Genomic DNA, 13,053 nt, shown 5'->3' with positions numbered 1-13,053 from the left:
GTTGTCTTTGGGAAATATATGTATGAGTGCTGCCAGCTTTGCTGCAGAGGTTAAAGGGGTGGGGGGGGGGGTCAGCCTGTCAGTGCTTGATAGAAGACTTCAGCCCAATGATGGACCTCTTCAGCCGCCGCTTGGATCAAGACTTCAGCCTGATGATGGACCTCTTCAGCCGCCGCTTGGATTAAGACTTCAGCTCAATGATGGACCTCTTCAGCATTAACCCCTAATCTGCAGACCGGACCTCACCGCTACTCTAATAAATGTATTAACCCCTAAAGCTAAGTCTAACCCTAATGCCCCCCTAAGTTAAATATAATTATTATCTAACGAAATAAATTAACTCTTATTAAATAAATTAATCCTATTTAAAGCTAAATACTTACCTGTAAAATAAACCCTAATATAGCTACAATATAAATTATAATTATATTGTAGCTATTTTAGAATTAATATTTATTTTACAGGCAACTTGGTATTTATTTTAACCAGGTACAATAGCTATTAAATAGTTATTGACTATTTAATAGCTACCTAGTTAAAATAATTACAAAATTACCTGTAAAATAAATCCTAACCTAAGTTACAATTAAACCTAACACTACACTATCAATAAATTAATTAAATAAAATACCTACAATTATCTACAATTAAACCTAACACTACACTATCATTAAATAAATTAAATACAAATACCTACAAATAAATACAATTAAATAAACTAACTAAAGTACAAAAAATAAAAAAAGAACTAAGTTACAAAAAATAAAAAAATAATTTACAAACATTAGAAAAAGATTACAACAATTTTAAGCTAATTACACCTACTCTAAGCCCCCTAATAAAATAACAAAGCCCCCCAAAATAAAAAAAATGCCCTACCCTATTCTAAAATAAAAATAGAAAAGCTCTTTTACCTTACCAGCCCTTAAAAGGGCCTTTTGCGGGGCATGCCCCAAAGAATTCTGCTCTTTTGCCTGGAAAAAAAAAAACATACAATACCCCCCCCCCAACATTACAACCCACATACCCCTAATCTAACCCAAACCCCCTTAAATAAACCTAACACTAAGCCCCTGAAGATCTTCCTACCTTGTGTTCACCACGCCGGGTATCACCGATCGGTCCAGAGGAGGCTCCGAAGTCTTCATCCAAGCCCAAGCGGGGGCTGAAGAGATCCATCATCGGGCTGAAGAGGTCCATCATCGGGCTGAAGTCTTGATCCAAGCGGCAGCTGAAGAGGTCCATCATCGGGCTGAAGTCTTCTATCAAGCGACATCTTCAATCTTCTTTCTTCTGGATCCATCTTCATCCCGCCGACGCAGAACATCCATCCTGCCCGACGACTTCCCGACGAATGACGGTTCCTTTAAATGACGTCATCCAAGATGGCGTCCCTCGAATTCCGATTGGCTGATAGGATTCTATCAGCCAATCGGAATTAAGGTAGGAAAATTCTGATTGGCTGATGGAATCAGCCAATCAGATTCAAGTTCAATCCGATTGGCTGATCCAATCAGCCAATCAGATTGAGCTTGCATTCTATTGGCTGATCGGAACAATCAGAATTTTCCTACCTTAATTCCAATTGGCTGATAGAATCCTATCAGCCAATCGGAATTCGAGGGACGCCATCTTGGATGACGTCATTTAAAGGAACCGTCATTCGTCGGGAAGTCGTCGGGCAGGATGGATGTTCCGCGTTGGCAAGATGAAGATGGATCCAGAAGAAAGAAGATTGAAGATGCCACTTGATAGAAGACTTCAGCCCAATGATGGACCTCTTCAGCCGCCGCTTGGATCAAGACTTCAGCCTGATGATGGACCTTTTCAGCCGCCGCTTGGATTAAGACTTCAGCCCAATGATGGACCTCTTCAGCCCAATGATGGACCTCTTCAGCCCGATGATGGATCTCTTCAGCCCCCGCTTGGGCTTGGATGAAGACTTCGGAGCCTCCTCTGGACTGATCGGTGATACCCGGCGTGGTGAAGACAAGGTAGGAAGATCTTCAGGGGCTTAGTGTTAGGTTTATTTAAGGGGGGTTTGGGTTAGATTAGGGGTATGTGGGCGGTGGGTTGTAATGTTGGGGGGGGTATTGTATGTTTTTTTTCCAGGCAAAAGAGCAGAATTCTTTGGGGCATGCCCCGCAAAAGGCCCTTTTAAGGGCTGGTAAGGTAAAAGAGCATTTTTATTTTAGAATAGGGTAGGGCATTTTTTATTTTGGGGGGCTTTGTTATTTTATTAGGGGGCTTAGAGTAGGTGTAATTAGCTTAAAATTGTTGTAATATTTTTATAATGTTTGTAAATATTTTTTTATTCTTGTAACTTAGTTCTTTTTTTATTTTTTGTACTTTAGTTAGTGTATTTATTTGTATTTAATTTATTTATTGATAGTGTAGCGTTAGGTTTTAATTGTAGATAATTGTAGGTTATTTTATTTAATTAATTTATTGATAGTGTAGTGTTAGGTTTAATTGTAACTTAGGTTAGGATTTATTTTACAGGTAATTTTGTAATTATTTTAACTTGGTAGCTATTAAATAGTTAATAACTATTTAATAGCTATTGTACCTGGTTAAAATAAATACAAAGTTGCCTGTAAAATAAATATAAATCCTAAAAAAGCTACAATATAATTATAATTTATATTGTAGCTATATTAGGGTTTATTTTACAGGTAAGTATTTATCTTTAAATAGGATTAATTTATTTAATAAGAGTTAATTTATTTAGTTAGATAATAATTATATTTAACTTAGGGGGGGTGTTAGTGTTAGGGTTAGACTTAGCTTTAGGGGTTAATAAATTTATTAGAGTAGCGGTGAGGTCCGGTCGGCAGATTAGGGGTTAATACTTGAAGTTAGGTGTCAGTGATGTTAGGGAGGGCAGATTAGGGGTTAATACTATTTATTATAGGGTTAGTGAGGCGGATTAGGGGTTAATAAATTTATTATAGTAGCGGCGAGGTCCAGTCGGCAGATTAGGGGTTAATAATTGAAAGTAGGTAGCGGCGACGTTGGGGGTGGCAGATTAGGGGTTAATAAATATTCTATAGGGGTCGGCGGTGTTAGGGGCAGCAGATTAGGGGTACATAGGGATAATGTAGGTTGCGGCGGTGTACGGAGCGGTAGATTAGGGGTTAAAAGAAATATGCAGGGGTCAGCGATAGCGGGGGCGGCAGATTAGGGGTTAATAAGTGTAAGGTTAGGGGTGTTTAGACTCGGGGTACATGTTAGGGTGTTAGGTGCAGACTTAGGAAGTTTTTCCCCCTTAGGAAACAGTGGGGCTGCGTTAGAAGCTGAACGCTGCTTTTTTGCAGGTGTTAGGTTTTTTTTCAGCTCAAACGGCCCCATTGTTTCCTATGGGGGAATCGTGCACGAGCACGTTTTTGAAGCTGGCCGCGTCCGTAAGCACCGCTGGTATTGAGAGTTGCAGTGGCGGTAAATATGCTATATGCTTCCTTTTTGGAGCCGAACGCAGCCCTTCTGTGAACTCTAAATACCAGCGGTATTTAAAAGGTGCAGGAGATAAAAAGCACTCATAGCTAATGCACCCCTTTGGCCGCAGAACTCTAAATCTAGCGGTGTGTAAATTAACTGATTCCATCTATAAAAACCTGGGCCATTTCTGTGAATATTGTTCATCCATTGACACTATCATCATGTGAAGTAACCTGTAACCTAGTGGAACACTCTGCCCTGAAGCTTTACTGAGATGAATTCTTTATTTGCACAGAAAAAGCAAGCTATGGCTATTCGTTTAAATATCATTACAACAAGAGTGAGTAGGCACCTAAGTATCCAATATCCTACAATCCCTATGGTGACCTAATTTGTTCTGTTTCTGAACCTGGTTCATATAAAGAAAGCTTAAACACCATCTTGAGGATAGAAATGTTCCAGGGAAACCATTTTTACTGTGTAACATTAATCATCTATCTGAAGATTGAGAAAGAGGGGCATATCCAATGGCTAAGGGTTTAACCACTTGCTTGTCACTATGCACCACCAGGATTGAATGTTTGTAAATCTGTCAAATGCCCACCATCACAATACAGATTAACTAGAATGATTAGTAATAAGCATTATCCCATATATTTCCCCAGAGCCAATTTCTGTAATGATGACCTGCTAAAAAAATAAATAAATTCAAAATGATAAAGTATTATTGAGTCAGATGCACATTAAAACTTATCATTATACCTGTGATAATTTTAACAGAAACCCCCATGTAAAAATGTCTATAAATAAATTTCATATTGTCAGGTAAAATGTACTCTTCTCTAGTCAACATTAAGAGCAGCTGCTTCCATATACTGCAGTAATGGGATATAAGTAAAAAAAATACATAAAATAAGAGGACGGCTTTAAAGTATTGCTAAACTATTTTATTCTCTGTTGCATGCAAAGGATTCTGTTTTAAAATGTATAATGATTTCTTTTAAACTAATCCCCTGTCTAAAAATGTCTATCTGTTTTCATGCTGGTTGAGGTGTAGGTCAGGAGAAGAAGCAAAAGCTGTTCCAGATGAAGGACACACAAGCTAATAAATAAATGAACACTATACTAGCGCTCTGGATAGAACCTTGGACAGGACCTAGAGATAGTTTTAGGTACCTGAATAGCAGATGGTAGGTAGAGGCAAGATGAGGATAAGACAGGAATGTTGTCAGGTGGTCCAAGTTCACATTAGGAAGGTCAATCAAGATCCAAATCTCAGAGCAAAATGAGAAGTCAGGTTTACAGTTAAAAGTTTAGAGCATGTACAGAAGTAAATGGAGTACAATCATTTGGCAGTAAAGCTGGAAGGAAGCAAAGCTGGAGTCAGACACAACTCGGAACAAAACACTGTAAGACTGACCATGTGCTCTTGACCACTAACAGAGCTAAGGGAGTTGTTATTATAAGCCAATGAGTGATCTCTTTCTAGGGATTGATAATGAATAAACACTTAAGCAGATTAAATTTTTCTTTCATGTTTCAGATAGAGCATACAATTTTAAACAACATTTACATTTATTTCTAGTATCTAATTTGCTTAATTCTTTAGATATCCTTTGTTGAAGAAATAGCAATGCACATGGATGAGCCAGTCACACAAGTCATCTATGTGCAGCCACCAATCAGCAGCTAATGAGCCTTTATAAATATGTTTTTCAACAGATATCAAGAGAATGAAGCAAATTAGATAATATTAGCAAATTAAACGTTGTTTAAAATTGAATGCTCTTTCTAAATAATGAAAGACAAAATTTGGGTTTCATGTCCCTTTAACATTTTTTCTCATGCTAAAAATATATCTATTTGCTGCTTTTTTATATATTCCAGAAAGTTTAATATCTATTCAAGGGCAGCCAAATTAAATATATTTATTTTTTGCTATGTTACAAGAAATAGATGAAATCCTGTAAAGAAATTGGTCAGAAACTGGTAGGTCCAACATATTCATAACCCGTATTGATATGATTTTTTTAAAAAAAATTTTTTAGAAAAGCTAATGGTCTTTCTAATGGTTTTCATCAGAAACAATTAATGTCTATGGGGATTTTTCTATATAAATCATTTAATAAATTTTTCTAAAAGATTGTGATAAATACAGATTTACGTTCTGACATTGAATCCACAGAAATTTTTTTTTTTTAGCTTATACCCTGATGAAGGCAAATGTATAGGTGCTGGGATATGTAACTCAAACATTTCTTTTGGGATTCAGAGACAAGTTTGCTTTGTTCCCATGGAATTCTTTGTTGAAGAGACACCTGATTAGGTAGGTGTCTAGAAAACAACATGGCCGGAAATAGTGCTGCCATCTAGTGCTCTTACAAATGGATAACAGTTTTGCAAAACTGCAGCCAAATATTGCTACAAACATGTGCTCGCTCCTGACCTTAAGTCCCCGCCAAGAGAACGAAGAAGATTTTATAATAAAAGTAAATTAGAAACTTGTTTAAAATTCAATCATCTATCTGAATCACAAAAGAAACATTTTTGGTTTCATGTCCCTTTAAAAAGAAATTAGCTTTACCCATAGCTTTGGCAAGACTATAATAAAGTGTTCACATTGGCAAAGCAAAGTGTGTATCAAAATTCCTTTGAGATTTAATAAACTGGCATGTAAGTTTGTAAGATGGGCAAATATGAACAGAGAATTAAAGGGACAGTCTAGGCCAAAATAAACTTTCATGATTCAGATAGAGCATGTAATTTTAAACAATTTTCCAATTTACTGTTATCACCAATTTTGCTTTGTTCTCTTGGTATTCTTAGTTGAAAGCTTAACCTAGGAGGTTCATATGCTAATTTCTTAGACCTAGAGGGTGTTAGTTCACGTATTTCATATAGATAACACTGTGCTCATGCACGTGAAGTTATCTGTGAGCAGGCACTGATTGGCTAGACTGCAAGTCTGTCAAAAGAACTGAAAAAAGGGGCAGTTTGCAGAGGCTTAGATACAAAATAATCACAGAGGTTAAAAGTATATTATTATAACTGTGTTGGTTATGCAAAACTGGGGAATGGGTAATAAAGGGATTATCTATCTTTTAAAACAATAACAATTCTGGTGTAGACTGTCCCTTTAATAAACAGATAAAGCTGATGACCCCTTTACATCCGGTTTTTCATGCTTGCATTTCATACCACATGCTAATTAAAATGACTTGAAGATCCGTCAACTTGTCGCTTTGACACACTGTTGTGATATGATTTATAATATGTTTGATATATGATCAAGCAAAATTATTTTTTAAACACTTGAAAGGTCAGCAAGTTCGATGATTGTAATTGTGCATTTCCAGAAATGTTGCGCCTTCACAAACTACCTCATATAGTACATAAAAATATTAAGAACAAACTTTTAATACAATTATTGTTAGGATAAAGATCGGTAATATATTATAAAAAAACGAACAAGGCAACAGAGTTTATATTTATTTTTATAACACAGGTATTATGAAATTATGAATTTACACATAAATAAAGGTTTTAAACAAATAAAATACCAAACAAAGATCATACTGCTGCTTTAAGGTGTCCGAAGAGTGCTGCCATTTTCTCAATGTATAAAAAAAGAAATGTTCACAATCTGAAGTGACAAGAAATAAAGTGCTTTTTATAACATATTTTGTGAGGCCAGATGTAAAACTTCCTAAACAGAAGTTCATATTTTTCCTGTACCTTCAAGAAACTTGATTTTGTAGTTAGTGATGGTGAAGACATAACACCTTTTTGTTTACTTTGATATAACTTCCATGGAAGACATTACCACACGACTAACATGTCAATTCTATTTCTCTAAACAGTTTGACATTGGAAATTTGATGCATTGTAGAAGTCATCAACGTACATATCTTTTCCACAGGCTTTCTTCCCATGCATTTACATTGCTTTGTCCATTGAAATATGTATACATTTAAGTCCAGGGATCTCCCTTTTTTCCCATTTTCTGCATTTGGAAAGCATTGTGCTTTCTCTCGTTCTTTCACTTGCATTCACGCTTTAATATTTCTGCTACTTTTTTTCCAAGTGCCGGTTTCCAAAGTTGGACAAAGCTTTTCATGTTAACGATCAATCTGCTAGTTCTAACGTCCTCGTAACCAGCAACAAGGTATTCTAAACCTGAGCAAAAAAAGAACAAAAATAGAACTTAGAATAAATTCATAACACTATTTCCTTTTTTGTTTTGTTTTAACAGTACTGTCTTCTATGGGATATTGATATCACATACACAAAATTATCGTCCTGAAAAAAAAAAGAATGCTAAAATTTAAAAACACGTTTTTTTTTTTTTTTATAAATAAATGACTTACATATAACTTAAATGTTATAGTATTTTACAGGATAATACAGAGATATAACAAACTATTGGCTAGATTTGGAGTTTTGTCGGTAACGACCCGCGTAGCTAACGCCGGCTTTTTTCTGGCCGCACCATAAAAATAACTCTGGTATTGAGAGTCCACAAAAAGGCTGCGTTAGGCTCCAAAAAAGGAGCGTAGAGCATTTTTAACGCAGCTTCAACTCTCGATACCAGAGTTGCTTACGCAAGCGGCCAGCCTCAAAAACGTGCTCGTGCACGATTCCCCCATAGGAAACAATGGGGCTGTTTGAGCTGAAAAAAAATCTAACACCTGCAAAAAAGCCGCGTTCAGCTCCTAACGCAGCCCCATTGTTTGCTATGGGGAAACACTTCCTACGTCTGCACCTAACACTCTAACATGTACCCCGAGTCTAAACACCCCTAGCCTTACACTTATTAACCCCTAATCTGCCGCCCCCGCTATCGCTGACCACTGCATATTATTTTTAACCCCTAATCTGCCGCTCCGTAAACCGCCGCTACTTACATTATCCTTATGTACCCCTAATCTGCTGCCCCTAACACCGCCGACCCCTATATTATATTTATTAACCCCTAATCTGCCCCCCTCAATGTCGCCTCCACCTGCCTACACTTATTAACCCCTAATCTGCCGAGCGGACCTGAGCGCTACTATAATAAAGTTATTAACCCCTAATCCGCATCACTAACCCTATAATAAATAGTATTAACCCCTAATCTGCCCTCCCTAACATCGCCGACACCTAACTTCAAACATTAACCCCTAATCTGCCGACCGGAGCTCACCGCTACTATATTAAATGTATTAACCCCTAAAGCTAAGTCTAACCCTAACACTAACACCCCCCTAAATTAAATATAATTTTAATCTAACGAAATTAATTAACTCTTATTAAATAAATCATTCCTATTTAAAGCTAAATACTTACCTGTAAAATAAATCCTAATATAGCTACAATATAAATTATAATTACATTGTAGCTATTTTAGGATTAATATTTATTTTACAGGCAACTTTGTAATTATTTTAACCAGGTACAATAGCTATTAAATAGTTAAGAACTATTTAATAGTTACCTAGTTAAAATAATAACAAAATTACCTGTAAAATAAATCCTAACCTAAGTTACAATTAAACCTAACACTATACTATCATTAAATTAATTAAATAAAATACCTAAAATTACCTACAATTAAACCTAACACTACACTATCAATAAATTAATTAAATACAATATGTACAAATAACTACAATGAAATAAACTAACTAAAGTACAAAAAATAAAAAAGAACTAAGTTACAAAAAATAAAAAAATATTTACAAACATAAGAAAAATATTACAACAATTTTAAACTAATTACACCTACTCTAAGCCCCCTAATAAAATAACAAAATGCCCTACCCTATTCTAAATTACTACATTTCAAAGCTCTTTTACCTTACCAGCCCTGAACAGGGCCCTTTGCGGGGCATGCCCCAAGAAATTCAGCTCTTTTGCCTGTAAAAAAAAACATACAATACCCCCCCAACATTACAACCCACCACCCACATACCCCTAATCTAACCCAAACCCCCCTTAAATAAACCTAACACTAAGCCCCTGAAGATCTTCCTACCTTGTCTTCACCCTACCAGGTTCACCGATCCGTCCTGAAGAGCTCCTCTGATGTCCTGATCCAAGCCCAAGCGGGGGGCTGAAGAGGTCCATGATCCGGCTGAAGTCTTCATCCAAGCGGGAGCTGAAGAGGTCCATGATCCGGATGAAGTCTTCTATCAACGGCATCTTCAATCTTCTTTCTTCCGGATCCATCTTGCAGACCTCCGACGCGGAACATCCTCTTCTCCCGATGCCTACTAGCCGAATGACGGTTCCTTTAAGGGACGTCATCCAAGATGGCGTCCCTCGAATTCCGATTGGCTGATAGGATTCTATCAGCCAATCGGAATTAAGCTAGGAATATTCTGATTGGCTGATGGAATCAGCCAATCAGAATCAAGTTCAATCCGATTGGCTGATTCGATCAGCCAATCAGATTGAGCTTGCATTCTATTGGCTGTTCCGATCAGCCAATAGAAGATTGAAGATGCCGTTGATAGAAGACTTCATCCGGATCATGGACCTCTTCAGCTCCCGCTTGGATGAATACTTCATCCGGATCATGGACCTCTTCAGCTCCCGCTTGGATGAAGACTTCAGCCGGATCATGGACCTCTTCAGCCCCCCTCTTGGGCTTGGATCAGGACATCGGAGGAGCTCTTCAGGACGGATCGGTGAACCTGGTAGGGTGAAGACAAGGTAGGAAGATCTTCAGGGGCTTAGTGTTAGGTTTATTTAAGGGGGGTTTGGGTAAGATTAGGGGTATGTGGGTGGTGGGTTGTAATGTTGGGGGGGGGTATTGTATGTTTTTTTTTACAGGCAAAAGAGCTGAATTTCTTGGGGCATGCCCCGCAAAGGGCTCTGTTCAGGGCTGGTAAGGTAAAAGAGCTTTGAACTTTTTTTAATTTAGAATAGGGTAGGGCATTTTGTTATTTTGGGGGTCTTTGTTATTTTATTAGGGGGCTTAGAGTAGGTGTAATTAGTTTAAAATTGTTGTAATATTTTTCTTATGTTTGTAAATATTTTTTTATTTTTTGTAACTTAGTTCTTTTTTATTTTTTATACTTTAGATAGTTTATTTCATTGTAGTTATTTGTAGGTATTGTATTTAATTAATTTATTGATAGTGTAGTGTTAGGTTTAATTGTAGATAATTGTAGGTATTTTATTTAATTAATTTATTGATAGTGTAGTGGTAGGTTTAATTGTAGATAATTATAGGTATTTTATTTAATTAATTTATTGATAGTGTAGTGGTAGGTTTAATTGTAACTTAGGTTAGGATTTATTTTACAGGTAAATTTGTAATTATTTTAACTATTTTAGCTTTTAAATAGTTCTTAACTATTTAATAGCTATTGTACCTGGTTAAAATAATTACAAAGTTACCTGTAAAATAAATATTAATCCTAAAATAGCTACAATGTAATTATTCGTTATATTGTAGCTATATTAGGGTTTATTTTACAGGTAAGTATTTAGCTTTAAATAGGAATAATTTATTTAATAAGAGTTAATTAATTTCGTTAGATTTAAATTATATTTAATTTAGGGGGGTGTTAGTGTTAGGGTTAGACTTAGCTTTAGGGGTTAATACATTTATTAGAATAGCGGTGAGCTCTGGTCGGCAGATTAGGGGTTAATAATTGAAGTTAGGTGTTGGCGATGTTAGGGAGGGCAGATTAGGGGTTAATACTATTTATTATAGGGTTAGTGATGCGGATTAGGGCTTAATAACTTTATAATAGTAGCGGTGCGGTCCGGTCGGCAGATTAGGGGTTAATAAGTGTAGGCAGGTGGAGGCGACGTTGTGGGGGGCAGATTAGGGGTTAATAAATATAATATAGGGGTCGGCAGTGTTAGGGGCAGCAGATTAGGGGTACATAGCTATAATGTAGGTGGCGGCGCTTTGTGGTCGGCAGATTAGGGGTTAATTATTGTAGGTAGCTGGCGGCGACGTTGTGGGGGGCAGATTAGGGGTTAATAAATATAATACAGGGGTCGGCGGTGTTAGGGGCAGCAGATTAGGGGTACATAAGTATAACGTAGGTGGCGGTCGGCAGATTAGGGGTTAAAAAATGTAATCAAGTGGCGGCGATGTGGGGGGGCCTCGGTTTAGGGGTACATAGGTAGTTTATGGGTGTTAGTGTACTTTAGAGAACAGTAGTTAAGAGCTTTATGAACCGGCGTTAGCCCAGAAAGCTCTTAACTACTGACTTTTTTCCTGCGGCTGGAGTTTTGTCGTTAGATGTCTAACGCTCACTTCAGACACGACTCTAAATACCGGAGTTAGAAAGATCCCATTGAAAAGATAGGATACGCAATTGACGTAAGGGGATCTGCGGTATGGAAAAGTCGCGGCTGAAAAGTGAGCGTTAGACCCTATTTTGAGTGACTCCAAATACCGGAGTTAGCCTAAAACCAGCGTTAGGAGCCTCTAACGCTGGTTTTCATGGCTAACGCCAAACTCCAAATCTAGGCCTATATCTGCATATACAATATATCCACAATCCCCCAGGTAGAAATAGGTAAATTGTATTGTCATTCAATACTTTCTAAAGGGATCATATTTACATTACACCATCAATGCCGGTGACAATGCTGCTTTTAAAATCTCACCAGTGTCAGAGAAGCAGGGGCGTATTTTGGCCTAGGCAAGCAAGGCAGTTACCTAAGGCGCAGATTGGGGGGGGGGGGCAGCACTTCCTGACTCTCTATTTTAACTATACATATATATATATATATATATATATATATATATATATATATATATATATAGTATATATATATATATATATACTGTATATATAAATATATTATTGCTGCTTATATGTATACTGTGTACGCATGTACTAATTCAACCCACCTGAATTTCAATGCCTAGAGCAGCACAAAACCTAAATACGCCACTGCAGAGAAGTATTGCCTCGCACAGAGAAGTATAATAAGACCACTCTTGGCAAGACTACCCTCAAACACTGCTTTCTGCTCTTTGTTTTATTGCACAGCTAATCTCGCACAGTGGATCCTTTTTTAAAATATAAGAATTATCACAATGCTTTGCCAGTGTGAAAAGCAGCAGATCCATCTAAATTAAGCCATTTGAAATAAATCTGGACTTCTTAGTGAGTAGATCTGTAAGTATCTCCATGGAGTGCTTAGCGGAAGTCATATTGCAAATAGTAAAATAAACAGCTAACATCAATTACAAAGGAGGCTATTGTTTATACATGAGAGAGAATTGAATAATCAGTTTACCAGGATTAAGGATCGGACATGTGCAGCCTCGGTTTGTCCAGGATTCTGGATAAAGTATACGCTTTCCTCTCAAAATCTTTAGCTTTGTCATTTTCAGCACCTTTTTGATCTTTACATTAACCTCTGCATGAGAGCCTTTATCATGAGCTGAGAGGATCTTTAGCTTTAGTACTGCAGACAAAACAAAAACATTATCAGGTGGCAGACAACATTGAATTTTCTTCTCATTAACTTTACTAAATAAATAAAAATATATATGTATATAGATATAATTAGGTGGCATACAAGACAATTTAGTTTTCTTCTAATTAACTTTATTAAATAAATATATATACATACAGTTGTGCTCATAAGTTTACA

General features: G+C 36.8%; 1 protein-coding gene across 1 annotated transcript in view; it reads right to left on the bottom strand.

The window, feature by feature from the left end:
• Positions 1-6,912: 6,912 nt before the first annotated feature.
• Positions 6,913-13,053, bottom strand: part of NTN4 (netrin 4) — a 294,924-nt gene continuing 288,783 nt past the window's right edge. The window contains 2 exon segments of the mRNA XM_053716881.1: positions 6,913-7,614; positions 12,694-12,864. Of these exon segments, the coding sequence (XP_053572856.1) occupies positions 7,478-7,614; positions 12,694-12,864 (308 nt within the window). The 3' untranslated portion in view covers positions 6,913-7,477.

This window comes from Bombina bombina, chromosome 6 (assembly GCF_027579735.1).
Source record: "Bombina bombina isolate aBomBom1 chromosome 6, aBomBom1.pri, whole genome shotgun sequence".
Lineage (NCBI taxonomy): Eukaryota > Metazoa > Chordata > Amphibia > Anura > Bombinatoridae > Bombina > Bombina bombina.
Note: the sequence above shows the minus strand (reverse complement) of the source record. Positions and strands in the feature narration are given on the sequence as shown.